General features: G+C 37.6%; 1 protein-coding gene across 1 annotated transcript in view; it reads left to right on the top strand.

Annotated features, from left to right (window-relative positions):
* Nucleotides 1–25,474, top strand: part of LOC149205517 (5'-3' exoribonuclease 4-like) — a 129,740-nt gene that overhangs the window by 27,084 nt on the left and 77,182 nt on the right. The window contains exons 3-7 of the mRNA XM_089397429.1: nucleotides 16,254–16,334; nucleotides 16,788–16,868; nucleotides 17,900–17,971; nucleotides 18,069–18,164; nucleotides 19,824–19,894. Of these exons, the coding sequence (XP_089253555.1) occupies nucleotides 16,254–16,334; nucleotides 16,788–16,868; nucleotides 17,900–17,971; nucleotides 18,069–18,164; nucleotides 19,824–19,894 (401 nt within the window). The remainder of the gene's footprint in view (nucleotides 1–16,253; nucleotides 16,335–16,787; nucleotides 16,869–17,899; nucleotides 17,972–18,068; nucleotides 18,165–19,823; nucleotides 19,895–25,474) is intronic.

Here is a 25,474-nt window from a genome sequence, read left to right as displayed (position 1 = left end):
GAAAGATTTAAGAAGCCATTTGTGTTATAAAGACTAAGAGAAATTAAAATACATACCTGGTAGCAGCAAATCGACACCCTGAGTCTTTCACATTGAGTGGTTAACAAATCTCCAAAGCCACACCACAAAACTAGTAAATCTCCTCCTCTTCAACAATGGCAAACACCTCCTCTATCCACAGGGATGAATGGCGGAAAGAAGAGTGAAAAATGAGTGAAATTTTTGGCCCTTTTGCTCACTTATGCGTGGCCTTGACGGGCTTGACGATTTTTTTCAATGAACTCTCGATAAAATCACGACTTTTTTGATAAAATCCCGATTTTTTAGTATTCCAAGAAGTCACCAAAAAATCAGCCAATAAAATCGGCTAGCTCAAAAAATCAGACTTTGCCGATTTTATCGCGACTTTTTCCACACTGCCACGCAGTCCAAAAACCAACTAAAGGAAAGGCATCAACCGATGCCTTTCGATCTATGGTTCCTTTCTAAGACTTCCAGGGCATCCTGTACCATTGTTCTATATATAAGGAAGGCAAATATTTTGATTTCATCACCCTTCTCCAATGGAAGTGATAGTCTTTGAGCATCCACAAACTTATAGCAACTAGGGATTGTGAAAACTTGAAGATGTTTTTGGTTCCGCAACCAGGGCTATAGCCTGCGGGGGAGCCCCCCCGAATCCACTCTAGAAGCACGCTCTGAGCGGGAGTGCATCAGGAGTGACCCAGGAGCGCACTCCCACTAAAAAAAATTCGTTCTATGGCTTTCTACGCAATTTTTTTCGTAAAGATGTTCCAAACACATTTTTTTTTAAAGAAACAAAAAGTTGTTGAGTGGGGCAACCTAATATTCAAGGTATGGCCATAGTATTGATATACAATTCATGGTAATGTTAAATGTTTATCTTTCATTTTCATCCTTTTACTTAAATTTTTAACATTACCATGAAATGACTCAAGATGTTTGAGAGTGGCTTCGACCTTATTGGATTTTATATGGAGAAAGTAGAATTTTAGATCTCACTTAGAATCCAACTGACTTATCAGTTTTTCAAGATTTTAGGATTGGGGGAATTGTGATGTTTCCATTGGATTTTGTGATGTACTAGTGTATGGAACTCATATTTAATCAAGATAACCAAGCCCCTCTATGTACCTTGATATTACTTACATTTGTTGTCGAACTCCTCTCTCATGACCCTAATAAAAATGTACCCGTCACTTAAACAAAATATTGTCTTGACATGCTATGTTTTTTTCTATCTTATGTTAATTCTTAAAGGGTGATATTAATGACAAAGGTCCCAAGATAGACAACGATTTTGATGATATGTACGTATTTGTTGTGGCATGATTTTTTTGGATGCTAGAGGCCATCTAGAGCCTATTTATTGATGTATTTTCGGTACAAAGATGGAATGCAGTCAATACTATTTTGGTTATGTGCACCCTTACATGCTATATAAATGAGAACTTGTAATTTGTGGACTTGTGGTTAATGAAAATTATAACTACTTGATGAATGATGTTATATGGTTTAATCCATGTTTTTATGTTTTTTATCACTAATTCATCATTCTACATGCTTTTCGCTCCCAAAATCTCTCTCAACCCGGGAGCTTTTGAAAATGTTGCTCTTCGCTCCCACTCCCAATTAACCATGTCCCCAACCTCCAAAAATGTTTTGAGGAGCCCCTTATCTTTTGCTTCTTGTATCAACTTGCACAGGGCCTCAACCACAGGGAGAAAAAGGAAAGGTGACAAGGGACACCCTTGCCTTATCCCTTGTGAAGCCCTAAAGAAATTAGATGGCGAACCATTGATTAAAACAACAAAGGACACTGCTTCCACACATCCCATGATCCAATTAACGACAGGCACATGTAAACCCATCTTCAGAAGAACGAGACAAATAAAACCCAACTGACCTTGTCATAGGGTTTTGAGAGATCAATTTTAATTATGATTGCTTATTGATTTGAGATCTTGACTGAATGAATAACCTTTTGACAAACAACAACTGCATCGTTAATTTGACAGTGTTGCAAAAACCTGAGTTGCTCTTTTGAGATAAATTCACTTAACATTGGCCTTAACCTGGTGGCTATAATTTTTGCTATGAACTTTTATATTAAGTTGCAATAGGAAATCAACTTGTAGTCTTTGAAAAATCCAACTGACCTTGTCATAGGCTTTTGAGAGATCAATTTTAACTATCACTGCTTGCTGATTTGAGATCTTGACTGAATGAATAACCTTTTGAGAAACAACAACTGCATCATTAATTTGACAATGTTGCAAAAACCTGAGTTGCTCTTTTGAGATTACTTCACTTAACATTGGCCGTAACTTGGTGGCTATAATTTTTACTATGAGCTTTTATATTAAGTTGTAATAGGAAATCGACTTGTAGTCTTTGAAAGGCACGCGATCTTGTTTTTTTTGGAATAAGGGTAATAAATGTAGATCCATGAGACTCTTTTACCATTAGAAGTAGATCATACTTCAATAAATCTAAGAATGCAAAAAAGAATTCCACTGCGAATCCATCCAGGCCTAGGCTTTTATCTTTGATGCTGCAAGAATTTCCTAAGCATAGACTTCTTCATCGAGGGATTGGTTCTTTTCATCAGTGAAAACTCGAGAGAATTTGGAGGTGACCTCTAGAATTTCAACAATGGGACAATCGATAGGCTTCTTGAATAGAGATTGAAAATGACTTACCCCTCCTTGAAAATGACCTCAAAAAAAGGGACTGTGGATCCATTAGTTGACTGGATTTCCCATATCGAATTGAGGCTTTTTTGATAGTTAGCAAAATGATGATTTTTTTTGTATTATTGTCACCTTCCTTTAAACATGTTGCGTGACTCTTTAGGTGCTAAACAATCTCTTCCTTATATAGAAATGATTGATGCTTAGATACAAGCAACCTAAGCTAGGCCAAAGCATCCTCTGAAAAAGAACTTGAAGTTGTGGCCTCATAAAAACTAGCGATTTGGCTCTCAATTGCCTTCAGTTGACAACTTTGGCACTTGTTGAAAGCCCTAAGCCACATTTTTGTGGTCGTTTTCAGCCAAGCAAAGTTATTGGTAAAATGAGCCACAAAAAATGTGGAACGCGCAGAGAGAGTCATATCCGGGAATACGATACTACTTTTCGATAATGCTCCTATTGAGCCCAAGGATTGTTGAATTTTAAAGGGGACGAAGGCTTTTTCCTTGCTAAAATCTATTTGAAACATGATTGGAAGATGGTCTGATATACCTCTGGAAAGAACCCATGTTTTAAGGATAAAGGAACCACCCATGACTGCTTCAAGAACCAAAAATAGATCTAGTTGATTTGAGACAACATCTCCCTTGGTTGTGAAATTCCTTCAAGTTGATAGGAGTTTTATGGGCTCCACATTCACTAAACCATGCTTTATGAAAAATTAAGAAAAATCTCCTGAGAGATTTGAATGAGGTGAAGCACCCCACACTTCTTGATAAGATGAAGTTAAATTGAGGTCACCCCCAACTATCAACAAAGGATCCTTAAAAACTTTAAATTTTCTAAACCTTCCCAAAAAGGGACACAGTCCAAATAAGGGCCATATATGTTTAAAACAAAAAAATCCCTCTACTTGGCGAATACCCTCTACTTGGTACTAAGTCACTACTTGGCCATTTTTAGAATCCAATGCAGGGGGAAGGGACCCTCATAATAATTAGATTAAGGACAAAAGGCACTGACTTAACAAGGACTGAGGTTATAGTACACCTCATTGTCATCCATGGCTAGAAATAGGGAAAAAACTGACACGTAAACAAAAAACTGACACTATGCTAAAACAAAGATGGCAAAACTAGAAGATCTTTTGATTGGAACTTAGTGAAAGCCTACCCATTAGAGAAAATGGAAAATTCAGTTGGAGAGAAAACCTCGAAAACCTTCTAACAAAGTGTTCATCACAGAAAATTGTTATGCTAACTATTAGAAAATATAATGCAGTGTAAATAAAATGTAGAGATCAATTACAATACAAAAACAAATTTGTGCCCAACACAATTTTCCTTCATATTAAATTTCTCAGGAAAATTTGGGCCTAGGTCCACAGAGAATACATAGAAAAAATACAATTGATGGGAACATGCAGCTCGACCCCACTGGGAAAAATCGACCTCAAGGAAATCGGCCCCTGGAAATCGACACTTCTTGAGAAATTTAGCCTCCAGATTTTTCAGCCCTCCTCCAGTAATTTGGCCCCCCTCTAGTAATTCAACGCCCCTCTTCGGTTGAGTTAGCCCCTCTCTCTCCTAGGTTTGACTTGAAATTTCTTCCTAAATTCCCTGTTGCAATTCTTCTCAATTCTCTTCAGTTATTCGAGCCTCTTGCTCTTGAGAAAATCACTTCGTCAACTTATAAATGTATCTTCACCTCTCCCTTAGGCTTATTTTATAATTTCATTAAGCTAAAATCTATAACTCTAATCTCCTAAGTGATCAATGGCTAGGATTAAATCCTAAGTGTCACTTGAGATCAATGGTTGAGGTTATATTTAAGTCACTTAAATACTTTTATTATTTATCCTTGGAACTTTTGCGTAATAGTCCACAATAATTAATTAAATTAATTATTATGTTTTTCCCGAGTTAACCTTGGAAAGAAATCATAAAATCCCTTACTCCACCAAGCAAACATGTAAAGAGGCATTCAAATATCTACATGCTAAGAGACAAAGCCAATGTAGAAGACCTTTTGAAGCTACAAACAAGATTGTTTTATATATATTAAGCAAGTTCCATTATTCTCGTTAGGAATCACTCACTTAATCTAAATAATATAACATAACTGAAATGTTATTATTATTATTATTTTCTTAGCTAGACACATGGGGTTTTAAATCAACAACCTTCATAGGAGTGCCTTAACAATACATTCTATCACCAACTGTTTTATGACTTGTGGGCAACTTAAATGTTATTTATTACGCATGACTTATCTTTCATTTTATTACGTTACATCAAGACACTTAGATGCATCACATTTGTTGTCCTTAGATAAAATAACATTACAATGTCCAACACTGTCTTAATTTTTATTTCATTTTCCATTACTCCTAACAATTATCTTTGTTGGGTGCTTTAGTGAAGATATCTGTTACTTGTTTTAGGGTTTGATTCCTCTTTCTTGATAATTAGTTGTGAGTTATGTTAGCTTCTTTTACTTCTTTATTAACTTATCTTTCATCAAGCAATTACCATATTATGTGTGTATGAAGATCACAAAACAAAAGACACAAGATGTAGGCACTATGCACTATGCCAGGGCAAAACCCCCCTCGAGGGGAAAACCTAGTAAAAAATTCTCTTCCTTCAATAGTATTCTTTGAGACTCTTCAACCTAGACAAAGACCAAACCTTCCCTCCACACCAAGTCAGCCTTCCAGATCTTCGACCCCTTTGCAACAACACTTCCACCCCAACAACTTAGACTATGCAGTAACTTACGATATCAGGCAGCAATTGGCAGCAACAGTACTTGGAAGACTTCGATTTCCCAAACTAGGACACGAAACAGAGAGTAGCTCCAAAATTTCGATTTCTTCCTTCTCCTTAGACTTGACCTAACCTGCACTTCTTTTAGGCTTCTTTGACCTACTTCGCACTTCTCCAGCTTCCTTGGAGATATCAAACTTGCTTGAGATGAGATACTCCAAATGAATTCGACTTCCTTCTATTTATAGGCTCCAAGTGAGGTCGAATTGGTGTCCTTAGGCCAACTTGATCTCCTTTAGGCCGACTTGGTATGGTGGTTACATAAATTACATTTGACTTAATAATAAACCTTTTTACATGATTCAAAAGCCCAAGAAGGGTTTCTGTAAATGTACAATGACTCTATTGACTTAATATTAATCCTAGGAGTCCACAATGGGGAATTTGACTAATATAATGATGACCCAAGCATGAAACCCATGCTTTAATAGGTCATTGATACAATAATAAAAATTCTTTTCTTTATTCTTTTGACAAGTACATTTTATGATGACTCAAATACATTAATGAAGACCGAACCTAGTTACAGTTTCCAACACTCCCTCTTAACTAGGGAGGCATTCATAATATACAAATACAATGGAAGATCTCAAACTATATGAACAATGAAGAGTTTAGGCCCCGCAATGCCATGGACTAGATTCTTGAACAAGACAATCTATCCATTGGTTTCTCAACAGTTAAGGCATCGCAATGCCACAGACTAGATTCCTGACCAGGGCAATCTATCCAAGTGGGAATAAGGTGGACTCAAGCTTTCAGCCTCTCTAGGTACCATCAAGCTTACTTGCTAACCACCAACTCAGGGACCTAGGTGCGTATCCATGGTCAGAGCTCTGTGACCCACGCCACCCTCCCTACTTTGGGACCTAGACATTAATACAAAGTGATGGCTAGATGTCCTCTTACGCAATGTTTCACTCGCAAAGCCTCAACAAATCTCTCCCAATCTCTTATCATCAATACAATCAACAATATTTTCTAAACCAAGCATGCTTCTCAAATATTCAAACTTCTTATTAGGAAGAGACTTTGTTAGTATGTTTGCTACCTGTTCATCTATTGAGACATACTCCAACTTCACAATCCCATCATGCACCAAGTTGCTAATAAAATGGAACTTATTGTTGATATGCTTCGTTCTAGCATGAAACACGGGATCTCCAGTCATCTTGATACAACTTTGATTGTCACAACTAATCACAGTAGGGCCCAGAGACTTCTCGAACAAATATATCAGGAGCTTCCTTAACCAAACAACCTCCTTTCCTACCTCACATGCAACCACATATTTTGCCTCAATACTACTTAAAGCAACGGGATCTTGCTTCCTACTCATCCATGAGATCATAATAGCTCCTAGACTAAAACTTCCTCTGGTAGTGTTCCTTCCATCAGTCTCATTACCACCCCAATCAAAATCTATATAACCAATTAGCTTGACTTCCTTACTATCATACTTTAGGAAGTGATGTATAGGGCCACAAAGATACCTCAATATGTGTTTGGTAGCGATCCAGTGATCATGACGAGGGTCCAACTGAAACTAGCTAAGAATATTTACTGCAAAACATATATCTGGCCTAGTATTTACCAGATACATTAGGGAGCCCACCAACTAACGATAGGAGGTAGGATCCACAAGACTAGAGTCAGAGCTCCTCAACTTCTTGAGATTGGTGATCATAGGAGTAGTCATCAGCTTGGAATCCATCATCTCGAATTTCTGCAACAACTTGATAATGTACATTCCTTGCCCCAAATATTTCTCCCCAGGTCTCTGCCATACTTCTAGACCCAGATAATAGTGCATTAGTCCTAGATCCTTCATTTCAAATTAAGCTGCCAACATCTTCTTGCATTCTTGAATTCTTCGCTCCACACATATGATGAAATGATCACGCACATATAGTAGAATAATGACGGGCTCATTTTTAATGATCTTGATGTAGAGATTTGGATCAACATAACTCTATACGAACCCAATTCTAAGTAGACATGCATCCATCCTTGCATACCATGCCCTAGGTGCATCAATTTTCTTCTAGTTGGTGATCATTGGAGTAGCCATAGGCCTACAGTCCTGCATCCCAAATATTTTCAGCGTTTCTATAGCATATCTCCCTTGTCTAAGGAAGATCTCAACCTTCTGCTGCCAAACTTCCAACCCGAAGAAATAATGCATCTGTCCCAAATCCTTCATGTTGAATTCTGTGGCTAGATTTTTCTTGCATTCCTCGATGAGCCTGGATGATCCTGTCAGGAAGAGATCATCCACATATAATATTAGGACTAGAGGCTCATTCTCTACAACCAGATAGTAGAGATTGGGATCTGCATCACTCTTGATGAACCCCATCTTCTGCAAGTAGCCATCAATTCGACCATACCATGCTCTAGGTGCCTGTTTGAGCCCATACAAGGCTTTCTTCAATCTACATACATGAGATTTCTTCTCATGTGTCTCAAAGCCTTCTGGCTGTTCAATGTATACTTCCTCTTCTATCACCCCATTCAAGAATGCCGTTTTGACATCCATCTGATGAATCTCCCACCCCATCTGTGCTGCAAGAGATATCACGGTTCTAATAGATGTATACCTGGCTACTGGGGCGATGGTGTCTTCGTAGTATATTCCTTCCTTTTAAGCATACCCCTTGGCCACAAACTTGGCTTTGTATTTTTCCAGACTGCTGTCCGCAGTGTATTTGATTTTGTAGATCCATCTCGAACCTACCACTGATCTGTTCTGAGGCCTAGGTACAACTTCGTAGACATCATTCACCATTATAGAGATGTATTCCTCCACCATCGCATCCATCCAAACTTGATGCTGAACGACCTCCTGAAAACTGGAAGGTTCCCCAACCTAAGCTACTAAAGCTTGATATCTGTCTGGCTGTCTTCGCTCCCTTTTATTGTTCTTGGGTGCACCAATGAAATCTTCTGCATCCCGTAGAATCTGTCATAATTCCTGGCTCGTTCTTGTTTTGGTAGTGTGTATATCTATTAGCTCTTCCTCTTCCTGTGATTCCTTCTGTTCTGAGGAAGAATTTCTGGTACTCGCTTCCGTTGGTTGAAGTGGTTTGACCAATGGCTCATCTTTTGTCTATTCCTCGGAAGGCATTTCTTGAGATTTTCTAAAGGCCCTATCCTCCATGAACTTCACATCTCGTCGAACTACTACCTTCCTGCTCCTTGGAAGATAGATTCTATATGCCTTAGCGTTCTCGCTATATCCCACAAGTGCAGTTTGATCTAGCTTTTTCCTCTTCTCCTGGGTATACGGCAATATGCTAAACTCCCAAATATCTTGAAATGACTTACTTTAGGTGTCTTGCCTGTGAAAACTGCTCTGGAGTAATCTTGCCCAGCCCTATGAGGAGTTCTATTTTGGACATAGACTGTCGTGCTGCATGCTTCTGCCCACAAGAATTTTGGCATATCCTGATCATACATCATAGCCCTAGTTGCTTCCACAATAGTCCCTTTCTTCCTTTTTCCTACTCCATTCTGCTCCAGATTGTAGGGAGCTGTCCACTCTCTTCTGATGCCCTCCCTAGTGCAAAAATCGGTGAAGTCCTTGTTGACATACTCTCCACCATTGTTTGAGCGCAACACTTTTATTTTCTTTCCTGTCAGATTCTCCACTAGAGCCTTGAACTCTTTGAATCGACTGAAAACCTCATCCTTGGTTTTCAGAAAATAAATCCAAGTCTTCCTGGAGTGGTCATCGATGAAGGTGACGAAGTATTCGGCACCACTAAGAGCTTTTGTGGACATCGGTCCGCAAATATCTGAGTGTATCAATCCTAGTACACTCTTGGCCCTATTGCTACTTCTAGGAAATGTTGCTTTGGCATACTTGCCTAGAGCACACCCTCTGCATACATCATCTCGTTCCGTACTAAGATCTGGAACTCCTGTTACAGTTTTCCTGAGAATTCTTAGAGCCCCATGGTGCAAATGTCCCATCCTTCTGTGCCATAGTTCATTCAAATCTTTGTCTCCATTACTGCCTATTAGTGCCATTGGTGATTCTAGCTGCAACCTGTATAACCTGTTACTTTTGATTCCGATTTGTACCTTCTTTTTCCAACTCGGGTGTTTGACATATACTTTCTCCTTAATGAAGAAAATGTCATAGCCCTTGCTTTGAAGTTGAGACACAGAAAGTAAGTTCATCCCTAGTCCTGGCACATTCAACACATTGGTAAGTTCATCCCTAGTCCTGTCTTTGTTTGAAAAACTATAGTACCCTTCCCTACTGTAGTACACTTTTCCTTAGGTGATCTGAAAATTCATTCTTTCCTCCTGATAATTTGAGAAACATTCTCGGATTCCTGTCATATGCGAGGAGGCTCCATTGTCTATATACCATACCCCTGACGATGTAGAGCTTGCTACAAAAGCAACTTCTTCTTCCAATCTGGAAGCCAACATAGAGAAATCGAAATTTCTATTTCTTGTGCATTCTTCTGAAAATCTGCACGAGTCTCCTGTCATGGATGCCTCTACATCATGCCCTTGACCCATAACTGATTTTCCCTTTCTGTTTCCGAATCTTTGCTCTGATACCATGTGAAAATTTCTAAACATAAATTCTATTACTGCAACAACTGATTTATTTTACCTACTTATTTCTCAATAAGTTATTTATGAATTCCCTTCAGTGAATATTAAAATAAATTCTACTACAGATGTCACATCATTATACATAAACCAATATATATGCATAAGAATCAGACACATTAACACAATTATTTTTGGACAATTGTCCCCGAAAAAACCCAATGAGGGAAAACTGGTGCAGTAGAGGAGGGTTTTTATTAATCTTTAGCAACAATTGCTTTTATAGAAAGATTTTACATAGACACTGGGATAAAACACTTGAGACCTTTCTCTGAGACTTTCTGACACCCTAGAGAACTTCCTTTCTTAACTGCGTCAGCACTGCGTCATCCTGCTTGGCTCTGCACTATTCCATCCTTCACTGCGTCATCCACTGCATCCCTGATCTCCCTTCATTGCATCATCCACTGCTTCCCTGATATGCGTCTCCCTCTGCGCTGCTCCGTCCTTCACTGCGTCATCCACTGCGTCCCTAATATACGTCTCCCTCTGTGCTGTCTCTCAGATCCCCATGCATCACCCTTTCTGAGCTTCCTAACTGCTGCTAGTTTCCCCCTCTTCCTCCACCCATCAACTCTCCCTTTGAAATCAATTTTTCTTCCTCTTTGAGAAAATCGATTTTCCTTGGGATACTGAGTATCTGTTGGTGTGTCTCCAAATGTCCCTCAAGTCTTCTCTTATACTTTTCCTGTTGATAAATCAATGGCCAAGATTAAGTCCTTAATCAACGGCTAAGATTAAAATAGACTCGATCCTCGTCTCTTAGAAGCTTCTCATTCTTATCCTTATTAATACCCATTAATATTTTTATTTTCCTAAGTTTAGTCTTAGGAACACATTAAAAATATTAATTATTTTAATAACTCCTCATCCGGATGGAATTTTCCAAAACGATTTCTGGGTCTTGGAGATCCCATGTGCTTTAGCCTCTCCACCAATTTTCATGGCTAGAGCACATCCGATGCTACCCCAAATCAAGAATATGCAGCATAACCAGAATATCTTTTCGGCCTCTTACTTTTCTTGAAGGTTCCTTTCGCAGCTTCATGTCTTTCAACATCTTATAATGTAACTTTTAACCAATTTGGCCTTTTCCTTGTGGTTGGGATGACCACAGATTGAATAGGCTCATTTGGTCCTTCATCTTCTTTTTGATTTGTAGTAGGGATTTCATGATGATCTTCTTCTTCTTCAAATATTGGAACTTCTTCTCCATCAAAATCAATAGGAATATCCTTTGATTTCTTGTAGGCTTGATTTTCATCGAATATGACATCCTTGCTTACTTCGATATGTCTTCCTTCCTTAATGTAGATTCTATATGCTTTTGAGGAGAGACTATATCCAACAAATATTCCTTTGATACTTGTAGAATCCAACTTCTTTCTCCTGTCCTTTAGAAGATGTATGTATGTTGGAATTCCAAAGATTCGAAGGTGATCCACACTTGACTTCTTTCCTGTGAATACTTCTTCGGGTGTTGTATTATTAAGACTTTTATGAGGACTTCTATTTTGAATGTACACGACTATCATTGCTGCTGCTTCAATTGACCTATTCTTCCTTGCGGCCACTCCGTTTTGTTCAGGATAATAGGGAACAACGAGCTCCCTCTTAATTCATGCATCCTATCATTATGCAATCAATTCCTTAGAAGTGTATTCCCCACCATTGTTAGACCTTAGAGTTTTATCTTCCTTTCGGTTAGGGTTTCCACTTCGGACTTAAACTCCTTGAACTTTTCAAATACTTCATCTTTTGTTTTGAGAAGGTAGAGCTATGTCTTTATAGAATGGTCATCATTGAATGTTACATAGTAGAGATGACCTCCAAGTGACTTGTCAGACATGGGCTCACACATAAGAATGAATGAGGTCTAATATCTCTTTAGACCTAGTTTCACTATTCAGAAATGGATTTCTAGTATGTTTTCCCAAAGAGCATCCCTTGCACACACCTTCATGATCTAACTTCATATTGGGGATGCCATGAACCAATTGACTAAGAGTAGGGATGACCTTATAATGTAGATGACCATACCTCCCATGCCATAACTCAATGGGATTGATTTCCATGTGAACCAAAGCTTGAGGAGGTGGTGTGATAGCTATATGAAGGCTTCCTTCACGAACTCCAATAACCCTAGCTTTATCAATGCTAGAGTCTCTTCCCCAAAGCAATACTTTTCCATCAACAAAAACAACTCTATCCCCTTTATCTTCTAAACAAGAAATAGAAAGCAAATTCATTTTCAAACCTAAAACATATAGAATGTTGTTGAGGTGCAACTTCGATCCATTTTCTAGCTTCAACGATGTTGATCCCAGGCCTCTAATAACATAGCTTTTGCTGTCACCCAATTCCACTGTATGAGAAGATGGCTCCTTTGATAGTGTATGAATTTGTTTACTTTCTCTTGTCATGTGTCTTGATGCTCCACTATCAATGATCCATGCATTGTCATCACTACGAGAACTTGTAAGAGCAGCCAAGAATCCTTGACGTTTGACCTTGTTGAATAAGTAGTAGATGACCTTCATCCAACTTCCAGCAGTGTTGATACCCATTCTCATGTAGTTTATCAAAGAGGGAGAATCCATGCCAACAAAGTGATCTTCAACTTTTCTTGACCTTAGCTCTAAAACCATGTTGAGAAATCAATGCAAGTAGATTAGAGTTTGATTCCTCTTTCTTGATAATTACTTGTGAGTTATGTTGGCTTCTTTTACTTTTTTATTATCTTATCTTTCATCAAGCAATTACCATATTATGTGTGTATGAAGATCACAAAACAAAATACACAAGATGTAGGCACTATGCCAGGGCAAAACCCCCCTCGAGTGGAAAACCTAGTAAAAAATTCTCTTCCTTCAATAGTATTCTTTGAGACTCTTCAACCTAGACAAAGACCAAACCTTCCCTCCACACCAAGTCAGCCTTCCAGATCTTCGACCCCTTTGCAGCAACACTTCCACCCCAACAACTTCGACTATGCAACAACTTACGGCATCATGCAACAACTGGCAGCAACAATACTTGGAAGACTTCGATCTCCCAAACTAGGACACGAAACAAAGAGAGAGTAGTTCCAAAACTTTGTTTTCTTCCTTTTCCTTAGACTTGACCCAACCCGCACTTCCTTTAGGCTTCTTTGACCTACTTCGCACTTCTCCAACTTCCTTAGAGATATCGAACTTGCTTGAGATGAGATACTCCAAATGAATTCGACTTCCTTCTATTTATAGGTTCCAAATGAGGTCAAATTGGTGTCCTTAGGTCAACTTGATCTCCTTTAGGCTGACTTGGTGTGGAGGTTACATAAATTACATTTGACTTAATAATAAACCTTTTTACATGATTCAAAAGCCCAAGAAGGGTTTCTTTAAATGTACAATGACTCTATTGACTCAATATTAATCCTAGGAGTCCACAATGGGGACTTTGACTAATATAATGATGACCCAAGCATGAAACCCATGCTTTAATAGTCATTGATACAATAATAAAAATTCTTTTCTTTATTCTTTTGACACGTACATTTTATGATCACTCAAATACATTAATGAAGACCGAACCTAGTTACGTACCACTTTTGACATCATGCATGTCACAAATTACAATCAACCCAATGCTCTGCCTGAAAATCCCCATGGAAGCTTTTCCTATATTGTTGACCTGGTTGAATGAGCTGTACCTAACCACCAGATGCTGTTATGAATATAAATAATTAATTAGAAGTCAATAATGATTAGTATAGACATGAGCGTTTATGAAGGGGCACTTGCCTAGGTATATAAGCAGGCCCTCATTGTAATATCATATATCATCTCTTATACATTCAACATTTCTTATATAGAAATATCACTGTCCTATTATGGATATATAGATATTCTAGATATTTTGAATACTCTGCCATGTATGCGAACTTTGTTTGTTACATTGGTATCAGAGGCTCGTTTGTTGACAGCCATTGACCAAGCTTTTACTGCATATTTAAAGATTTTGGAGTTTCTCTTACAACTCGACAGTTAGTCAGATTTCGGCCTTTGGCCACCAAAAGTTGAAGTTGACCTTTGGTCATTACGTTGAAAAAAAAGTTAAAAAAATTTATAACAAGAAAAAGTATATATATATCAGTGTTGATAATATCGGTACTCCATATCATCTGTACACCATTTATCAGAATCCATACTGGTTTACACTGCACAACAATTCTAGGCTTTGGTCATTTGCCGTACAGTTCGATCAAAGTATCTGTTGGCCCATACAGTCATTAATAAGAACATCTGTCGTGGGGAACCGAATCATTGTGGGAAGGCTAGCCGTTGTTTCAAATACAAGCTGCCATTTAACAAATCGCTCTAGATACTCCCAGAAGCTGCTGCCACCTGTTTCAATCACCGCTCAATATTATCTCAGTATGTTGTTTCAAATACAAAGTTGTCAAAAGCTGTCATCATTGAACAGATAAATATAGGGTATCGAGCCACTGAAGGATCCACTGTACAATGCAGTCGATCACCATCACCATACAGTCCACCATAAAGCGCTATCAATCATTCCACATTTTAGTCACCGCCGTACATCTGAAATTAATTGTTGATGTCATACAGTTACAGTTCAAAAGAACAATACCTTCATCTTCTAATGCTCAGCTCTGCTTATAGCCACGAGTCACTTGACATGGTCAAATTTGATCATTAGATCAAGCACCCCCTCTAGTAGGCTTACGTTGATTGGCATTAATTACATTATGCTGCCCAATACCTATGGGAATTAATTGCAATAATAGGGATGTTCACACTGAACACCTTTTTAGATGTCATGATGGTAGACAAAGTTCATGGTTTCAACAAAGTTCTCAAATGATTTTCCCAAAGAATGTTTGTCTATTGTTGTATTATGTATGTACCCAAGTGAAATACAAATACGTCTTGTTTAAGTGGCATGCAAACACATTGCGGGAAGGAAGTTGATGCTTTTGGATATACATACAATTCTCTCCCCCGTATGGTCTGCGGGTCAAGACTAAAGGTTGTATGGAGTTGTTCCATATGATTCAAGTATAGAAATTATATGTAATGATGCCTCATTTTGATAATTCCTTTCAATGTATCTCAAGTTTCAACAGTACATGATTAGTAGTGATCTGGCTAGGTTTGGTTTTAATGCCAAGTGTTAGTTCCTATATAATGTTTCTTTTGTGTTTCTGGTAATTTGTTGGATGTTAATAAAATTATCTAATCTTATCTTATGCATTTTTAACAGTCCTGTCCATAAATCTGGGAAATCTGAAAGAACCGATGGGCATCTGTTATGAATATAATTCATATAAAAATAATAAAAATAATAATAAAATAATAATTAATTAACTAATGGTTAGTTAGTTAGTAATGAAGAGTCATGTCTTAAAGAGACATGACCATTCATGATAGGGCACCTGCCTAGGGTATATAAGCAGGTCCTCATTCTCATTTGTAATCATCTCATATCTTACATCAATTCAATATACAATATTCAATATACAGTACATGTCTTACAATGGACATTTACGTCTTTGAAGTATTTTAAAGTTTTCTGCTGCATATACGACTTTTGGTCATTACGTTGGCATCAGTTCCGAGAAAGAAGACATTCGAAACAGAAAAAGAGATCAAGCCTTTTCATAAACAAGCTTTGAGGACAAAGCTTTTTGAGGAGGAAGGAAATGTTATGAATAAAATATATATAAATAATGATGATAATTGTAATAATGATTAGTTAATTAGTAATTAGTAGGGGAGAGGCATGGCTCTACAAACATCATTGTTCGTGAAAGGGTACTTACCTAGCTATATATACAGGACCCTCAGTCTCAATTGTAACATCATTCTTACTCATACATTTTAATATATATTCTTGTATCTCAATGAAGATTTTTATATTCCAAGTCTTCTGGAGTATTTAACTTGAAGGTCGAACTTTGTTCGTTCCAGCTTTTTACATTGTTGATGATGCCATTCGTAGTTTGTTGTAGGGAAGATAGTGCAAAAATTAATGTAATAGTGCTAACGGATATCTGTTGGCTTTTTTCTTTCAGGCACAGGAAAATGCAGATGCATATAGACTCAAATTGAAGAACTTAAATATTTCAGATTCTGATCCTCAACTAGGTGATAAGGTATGTTACGGACTGGTTTTTGAGAAATGCTTTTTTAGTTGGACATAAAATAGCTAGTAGGATGCCTTGGAATATCTGTATAATATCTCCCCAAAGTTGTCTGCAGATTAAAACTAATTGTTGTAAGGAATCTGGAGTAGTGCTATGTGAAAACTCAGATTTCAAGGACATGAAATTGCATTTATTGATATGTCATTTTGATATATCCTTTTGTCTTTAGCAGCAGTGCATGATGAGTTGTGAATTGGATTTGAGTTTAAATGTAAAATGTTAGTCCTAATGAAATGTTGCATTTATTTTTAAACGGTCTTGTCTATTAATTTGGGAAAACTGTAAGGATGGATGTAGATCTTAAATTTTGTAAACTGCTATTGGTAGTTTCTCATAGGGAATACATTGACAGAATGAATGCAATAATCCTAACGGATATGTTTGTTGGGACATTTCTTTCAGGCAATGGAAAATGTGGATTCACAGAGACTCAAAATTAAGAACTTAAATAGTTCAGATTCTGTAGGACTGCTGGGTGAGAAGGTATCTTACAGTATGGTTGTTGAGGATACTTTCTTTGGCTGAATTTAAAATAGTTATTAGGATGCCTTCAGATATTTGTATATATCTCCTCAAATTTATATGCAGTTTAAAACTAAATGTTGTATGGACCCTGGAGTTGTACCATGTGAAAACTTCAGAATCAAGCATGCCAAATTGTATTTAATGGCACCTGATCATTATGTGGCTATTATCCCAGTTTTCTTGTTTGATTATTACCTTCCAGAGGGGAGGACCATTTTGGGATTTCATGTTCTGATCTGCCATGTTGGATAAGCAAGATACACACAAGATTGGGGGCTGTACTCCCTTCTTACCCTTTATTATTGCCATGATGCCCATAGGCAGTCTACTTTTAATTGGATTTCAAGTTCATGGACAGGATGAAATGAAAATCTGGATGGAAATGGCTACCACGTGCACAAGAAGACCTGAAGCTTGAGTGACTTATGGAGTTGTGTCCTGTTGAAACACCCAAACCATGCACACCAAATTGTATTATAAGACAGTTGATCATAATATCTCCTTTTAGTCCTTTTCAAGAGTGCTACATTTTTGGTTGTCGAATCTGATTAAATTTGTGGAATGTCAAAAGTGTAAGAAAACTTATGAGAGAAAACTGGATGAACTGGTTGAGATCTTAAGTTAATCTTGGATGTTGCTTGTCATGGTAAGGAAGTCAAGGTTAAATGAATATAGGGACAACTTATAGATGAGAAAACTTTAAGAACTGATTGGGATCTTAGGTTAAGCTTGGATGTTACTTGTTTGTAGTAGGGAAGTCAATGTTAAATGAATATAGGGGTGAGATCTTAAGTTAATCTTGGATGTTGCTTGTCGTAGCAAGGAAGTCAAGGTTAAATGAACATAGGGACAACTTATAGATGAGAAAACTGTAAGAACTGATTGGGATCTTAAGTTAAGCATGGATGTTACTTGTTTGTAGTAGGGAAGTCAATGTTAAATGAATATAGGGATCATAACAGATATGGCTGTTGGTATTTTCCTTTCAGGCACAGGATATATCAAGACTTAAAATGAAAAATGTAAAAAGTTCAGATTCCTATCAGCCTCAGGGTGACAAGGTTTGTTACAGAATGATTTGAGGAAAGTTCCTTAATTCCAAAAAGCTAGCGGGATGTTACTCAAAGCATGCTCAGAATAATGTTTGTGTCACTGTAGGTTAAATTAGGAGAGTCTGGATGGAAAGAAAGATATTATACTGAAAAGTTTGGAGCACAAACACCGGAGGCCATTGAAGATGTCAAAAGAGATGTTGTAAGTGCTCTTACTGATTATCTCTATACTTGCTACTGCAATGTCTGAAATACTAATTTCATTTTTTTTTTTTTTTCGTTTTTTGCATTCACACCAGTAGTAGCTCAGTTGATGCTGGAATTAGGTTCTATAAATTTTTGTTCTAGATGAAAATCAGTAAACCGTGGATCTAAGTAAAAGTAAGATCCCTATGGTGATTACTTCTTCATGGTGCCTTACGTTGGTTTTCTATTATGCAAATTACCCTGGCTGAATTCTATAACAGTTTTCTATTTTTCTATTTTTTTTTTTCTCTGCCTTCTCTGTTTCAGTTTCTATTTTATTGGAGTAGAAATGGTCCAACCACTCTCTGTGTCATTGTAGAATTTCTCATGTGGACATAAGAATGAGTTTGAGGAGGTCTAAAAGGCAATTCTGGAAGTGAGGCATGTGTTTGAAGAAAGCTGAATTGAACTCAGCGGTGTTGTTTGATGGCCATTTAGTGTATTTTCAGACACTTTCTGAAGGCCATGCATGCTTCATTCCTTGATAACCAGTCTTAAGCATGTGATGCCTCAATATTACTTTGGATTAGGTATTTTAAGGGAACCAAGAAAACTTCGTAATAAATATGCTTATGCTGTAAAAAAGGTTTAATATGCTTCATCGAGCCTTGTATGATTTGCTCTTGGAGTTCATTCCCGTCCTTGAAACAGGCCTTGATTGCTTATGTCTAAGGTTCCATGCTAGAAGAAATTTGCATGCCATACATCCAAACAAGCACAAATGTATCAGATGATGCAACAAAAATAATTAGCTGCAAACAGTTCAACTTAGGGATGAAAGATCCCCATGTATGACACGATTATAATATCCATATTTCAATCATCTTAAGATGCCCGGTTAATGATATTAATCCAAACAAGCATAAACTTTCCAGATGGTGCAATGAAAGTGATTGGTTGAAACAGTTTAATATATGGATGAACCATTCTCTTTTATGACTAAGATAATGAACAGACTTATGGCACTTTTAAAGGGGCCCCAACCATTAATAAGATCAACTGGACAAATATTTGCTATTTGAAAAGTGGATCAACTAAATATCTTTTCTTGTAGGTAATAATGACTAAGCTTCAAGACAAACGGTAGAAGGGTTCCTTGTTATGTCATCTCAGCACTTAAATAGGTATTTTAAAGCCCCTCATCCAAAGTTCATTTAATGTCAACATAATGTTTAGCTTTAAACACTTTAGTGTACAGACTTTTCCAAGTTTAATTGAGAAAAAACTAGAAAAAATTGCAAAAATTGAGGATCTTTTTCTTAATGGAACAAGAACTAGAAGAAATTGCAAAAATTGAGGATCTTTTTCTTAATGGAACGATCAATCTTTGGAAAAAAGTGGAAGACCAAATGAATAAAAGGAGTCCTATTCAATAGCCTGAAAGTAGATGCGGATAGTTTACTACAAAAGCTAGAAGCATTATTAACGAAAAAACACTATGCAAACTGATGGTAAAAATTTATACCATTTCTGGACTCACCAGTTGAAAAAATAGAATGTAATAATTGAAGAAAACATGGCGCTTTGGGCCTGTATATTAGTTAATTTTCATGTGGGAAGTTGCATTGATGTTCATTATGGATGTTGGATTTACAAAAACTTACATATTTGGCAGGTCTTGAAGTATACAGAAGGTCTTGTGTGGGTTATGCGCTACTATTACCAAGGAGTGTGCTCATGGCTATGGTGAGTGCAATGCATGAAATTTAAACTTTGGCAATTAACGAATATGTTCATTGAATAGATCATAGAAAAGTTGTCTACTTTTGTTTTTCTACTAATATGTAACATGCTTCAAAATAAATCATTCAAGTAATTTATGAAAATATTAGATCATTCTCATCCATTCTTAGTTTTTTTGGATTCCCTTCAAGTATTAAGTCAAATATTGGAAAGTTCTATTTTTGGGCAGTGCTTAGGGTCTATATTTCTATGATCTTAAGCTCAACATTCATTGACTGGAGTTTGTCTTGTAATTTTGGCATCAAGTGATTTCTTAATGAAACTGGTGGATATATTATATAGATCCTACTCTCAAGCTCTATAGTGCTAAAGATGGCACCTTTTCAAGACTGGCACTGACACTTCATGTTAGAGAACGTAACTAGATTCGGTCTTCATAATTACCTTTGTACTTATGACATTGTATATTTTTGTAAAAAGAAGAAAATAATTATTGTTTAAGCATGGGTTTCATGCTCAAATTGATTTGTCTTCTAGGTCAAGCATGTTCTTCATTGATCCAGATCTCTTCAGTGACCGGAATTAACCAAGATCTTTTATTTCTATAATGTTAGCAGAATTGCATGTGAGAGTGTAAAACAACCACATGTGCACACTTTAAAGAAGATGAAACATAACGACAACTATCGAATCAATGAACACAAACACATTGATAATGGAGTTCACCCAATGTGGGTTATGTCTTCGGGCCTTGGTGTCAAGAGTGGGGAGGTCCTATAGGACGTCTCGTAGAGACATACCACTCTTGTTGAGGGAATTTTCCCATATGAGTGAGAGTTCTTGAGAACGTTTCGTGGAGAGACATGCCACTCTGGTTGAGGGAATTTATCTTTGTAATGAGAAAGAATGTACTATGTACTCATTATTATCTTGCAACATTTAATGAAGCGACCTCCCCTCGTAGAGACATACCACTCTTGTTGAGGGAATTTTCCCATATGAGTGAGAGTTCTTGAGAACGTTTCGTGGAGAGACATGCCACTCTGGTTGAGGGAATTTATCTTTGTAATGAGAAAGAATGTACTATGTACTCATTATTATCTTGCAACATTTAATGAAGCGACCTCCCCACTTTTGACACTGGACCTGGAGACGTAACCCACACTGGGTGAACTACGTTATCAATGTGTGTGTGTGCTTTGATTTGATGGTTGTCGTTATGTTTCATCTACTTTACAGTATGCACATGTGGCTTTTCATACTTTCACATGCAATTCTGCTAACGTCACAAAAGTAAAAGATCTTGGTTAATTCCGGTCGCTGAAGAGATTCGGATCAAGTTTGGTATCAGAGCGGTCTTCTTGCTGATGTGAATTGCGAGTGTGAATGATTGAATATGCAACAAGAAGGAAAATGGAGAACAACAAATATCTCTACGAGGACCTCCTCAGGATGGCACAAATGGTAGATTTGATGTCTAGGTTACCAGAAACGACTAAAGAATTTGCCGAAAACGCGGATCCCCGTTTTCGAAACGGAAACAAATAAGATCCTTGTTCAAAACTGCCAGAAAAATGTTTTTGTGCCGTTTCAAAGAATCAGAAAGTTCGAATTTGGGATTGGATACGTTTCCAAGGGTTTAAATTTTTTTGAATCCGTTTTCAGCATGAAAATTGTGATCATAATCCACCCATAAAATGTTAAAAAGCGTGAAAATTTGTATAGCCATAAATAAATAATAAAAATGAAGAAATCAAATTTGCAAGTAAACTCTCTAAAAACATAGTCTCATAAAGTCTCTTCTAAATCTTTAGAAACAACAACACTCTATATATTTATCAAGGATTCTTACTACTCAGAAAAAGATAGATGTTCAAAAATGCAAACAAAAGGGTTTGATGAATTCCTTCGTAAAGAGATTTATTTGAGCGATTAATTTTCAGTTTGTTTATTGTTTGGTTAATTGTCATTGATTTTGCTCTTGATTTCATAAATCCATCCAATATAACAAATCTTCTCTAGGCAATCTTTTGCCTATGTATAGTTAAGAGACCAAGTTGATGTTCAGAAGATTGAAATGTTCAAATAGGTCTTGACAGAATATCCCAATGATTGCATGGGCCATTTAATTGCTATGCAAGGAAGATAGATACCATTTGCCATGCATGACACGTTCTTTGAAGGAGTTGGACTCGAAAGCACAAACGCTGTAGCATTTCTGATTACATTACTAATGATTATGATAATATGTTGAATGCTATAATAATCACTGATGATGACGACAATCTTTATGTTGATTTGATGATGATGATTTGTTTATGTTGAATTCATGATGATGATAATGTATTTTTAGATATAGAATCTAGATTGTAAAAGATGAATGGCAATATGAAATTCTTATATATATATATATATGCCGTTTCCTTGCTGTATCGTATTCGAAATTTTTGAAAATTTGTCGTATCCGTTTCAAACCCCATATTTGTATCTGTATCTATTCTCATATCCGTTTTAGTGCAACTTAGTTTGATGTATGCAAATTATGCGGAGAAGATGACAAGAGAGGAACGAGAGAAAGAAAGAGCAGAGGACGATGCTCCATCTCCATTTTGCAGTGGTTATTCATCTTCTTCATTGTCTTCTCATCATTCGGAGTAGGAGATCAATTAGAGCCTTCAAGCAGAGAATGCTGAATTAAGGAGACTTCTACGAGAAGAAAAAATTGTAGCGTCAGTTATGAGCCACGGAAGAGGCCTTGGAGGAGTTGAAGCGCAACGAATGCTTAGCGAAGCTATCATCACCTGTTTTGGAATCGACAACTGAAGTAAACAATGTTGATCGTTCTTCGGTTTCATTTTCACATGACGCTATTTCTATTGGAAGCCTTGAGGTACCCATCTCAAGAATTGACATGAGACCCCTTGCCAAGATGGGGTATAAAGGAGAAGGACTTGGTGTTAATGGACAAGGAATAACTCAACCATTGGAGGTTGTACAAAGACATCGATGTGCAGGTTTGGGGTGCACTGAAGGAGAGTGCTCAAAGGTATCAGAAGCTTCCAAGACATTGTCAAAGCCATTGAAGAAAGAGGCTGATTGGAACACATCATAATCCTCCCATGATAGTGCACATTGCAGAGGAAGAGCTAAGGCAAGCTCTCCTCGCCAGGGTTACACCAAAGATAGTCAAGAGAGGTATAAAAAGTATTAGTATTCTAAATTTCATTTTGATTACAAGCATATTGTTAATGATGAGCAGAAATCATGGCATAGAAAAACATGTAGTTTTTGTGGTTTGCATAACCATGTGGTTCTTGAGTGTTGGAAGAGAATCGCAGTAAGAAAGAGGATGAGGTGTGAAAGGACTTCTCCACATCAGGGAAGGAAGCAGGTTAAGCAGGTATAGAGGAAGAGAACTTTTTGCAGTGACTGCAACAGAGGTGGACATCAAAGAGCCACGTGTTGGAGGTTCCATCCAAAGCAGTGTCTCAAGGACAAAGCACCCGTGCAGTAACCAACTGGTGAAGATGTTCAACAAGCACATCCGCCGCATCACTGGTGGTTCACTTTGTTGAGTAAGAGATGGTTTTATTAGATATGGTAGCTTGTCATGGCCGCATTTTGTAAATCATGTGTTGCGATATAAATGTAAAAGTAATGATGTGTTTTCCATCTCCGGTTAAAGCAGTGATGATGTTTTTGGCCTTTTATTGATAGTTGGGGTATTGGATTCTATTATGATGTAAACTTGACCAAAGAGTGTCTTATAAACTCTTGGTAAGTATGGGGGTGCTTGGGTCATGATTGATCATGTAGTTTGCAAAGATTGTACTACAGGCTTGCAGAGGATGCAGGTGTCGACTCAACACTTATGGCTTCGAAGAACAAGGGTGAAAGAGAAGGAAGTGTGATCTGTCAGGAAACTTGTGGTGCAGACAATGTAACACAACAATTGCATATTATGTTCATGCTTTTGGAGGACCAAAAGCTTCTCAGTGGGGAGGAATGACCTAGGTGGCTCTAGAGATGCTCAAAACCCAGAAATAGCTCAAAAATCAAAGTCCTTAGATTGAAGCGAAACTAGGACCACATTGTAGTGCTTGTCACCCTGATTCCAATGTTGTGAACGACACTCAAATTCGAGCTCATATGCTTAAGTTATAGCCGGTCAAAGTTTTGGCCAAGTGGTAGTCACTAATGAGGCAACAATTTTGTAGAGTCCCAACGCATGAAATCCGACAGTCAGAAATGAAAAATTTGTTGCCCACTTAATTTTGTCAGTGACCCTTAAAAATCGACATATTAATTTTAAACAGTTTGTTATTATAAAAGGAAAATTGTTTGGGCCGGTTGGTTGGCTGTCAAACCCAGCCTCAATCGCACACCACATAAGACACATATTATTTTAAATAAAATGTGGGTGGGCAGGCTGCCACCACTGCCACCCAACCGTCACGCTATATACGACATAGACATATTGTTTTTTTGGGGCTGATGGGTGTTGAACCTGTGCTGGCCGGTGCCGTCCCCCCTCCAACAAAACAACAAACGTTTAAACACGCCACCAATTATAACCTGCCAACTGTTGTTAACATAAATTCCTGATCCAAAACGACCCGCCAAACTTAACATAACCACCAGTGCCAATTAAAACGTATGCCATGGTTAAATAACCAACGCACTAACCGCTGATACCCAAACGAAAAATTTGTTATGCATTGTGGCTGCGAGCGAGATTTGACCCCAGGCCTTGTGCGCCCAAGTTGGCCACTCCACCAATGACCCACGGGGTCCTCATTGTTATGTTCGCCTTAGGATTAATACTTAAACAATGATCAGTGGTGCGATGAGGGAGGGAGACTGGTGGAGCCGAGAATTGTGAGCAAAACCAGGAGCCAAGGAACTATGCCCAGGCGAGTATGCTTTTTGAGGATAAAATATTCTAGGGGAATATATCCTAGAATATTCCACAGAATATTCCATGTAGCAGTGAAGAATCAAAAAGATTCCCTAGAGGGTGATTTTTCACAGTGATGCAAACATGCCAAATTTATACTCAAAAGAACCAGAATTTCACAGGGAACATGATGGTGTGGTCCATTTCCTCATCTGAGTAGCAGAAGTAGAATTTTAGGCGATCAACAGTTAGGAATCTTTGTAGAATCTCAAGGAATATAAAAGATTCCCTTGGAGGCTTATTTTTGACAGAGGCAGAATGTTGTCGACTCTATAGTCATTTGTCATGGAATTTCCCAAGGAGCGCAATTGTGTGCTCAGAATTTCCATCGGAGCAACGGATTTTTCAGCTATCTCTAGGAGGGAATCTTTGGGGGGAATCTTCGAGATACATGAGGGTCTAGAATTTTACGGTTTCAGAAAGGGGCAAAGTTTATAGTCGTTGCCACGTTGGCACAATTTCGTGCCACGAATTCAGCGGTGCAGTCCATTTCGTCAGCTGAGCATTGCATTTTAAGGTCATCCCCGAAAGTGGAGGTAAATGATGCAGTGATGCCATGTTTTTTTCTTTTTGTTATCTGATTTGCTGAGATGATGATTTTGTTGTTGAGATCCTTGTTACTATTA

The sequence above is a fragment of the Pinus tabuliformis genome, chromosome 1_2 (assembly GCF_031772625.1).
Source record: "Pinus tabuliformis cultivar Carrire ecotype Pingquan chromosome 1_2, CPIR1, whole genome shotgun sequence".
NCBI lineage: Eukaryota > Viridiplantae > Streptophyta > Pinopsida > Pinales > Pinaceae > Pinus > Pinus tabuliformis.
This window is presented reverse-complemented; position numbering and strand designations above follow the sequence as displayed.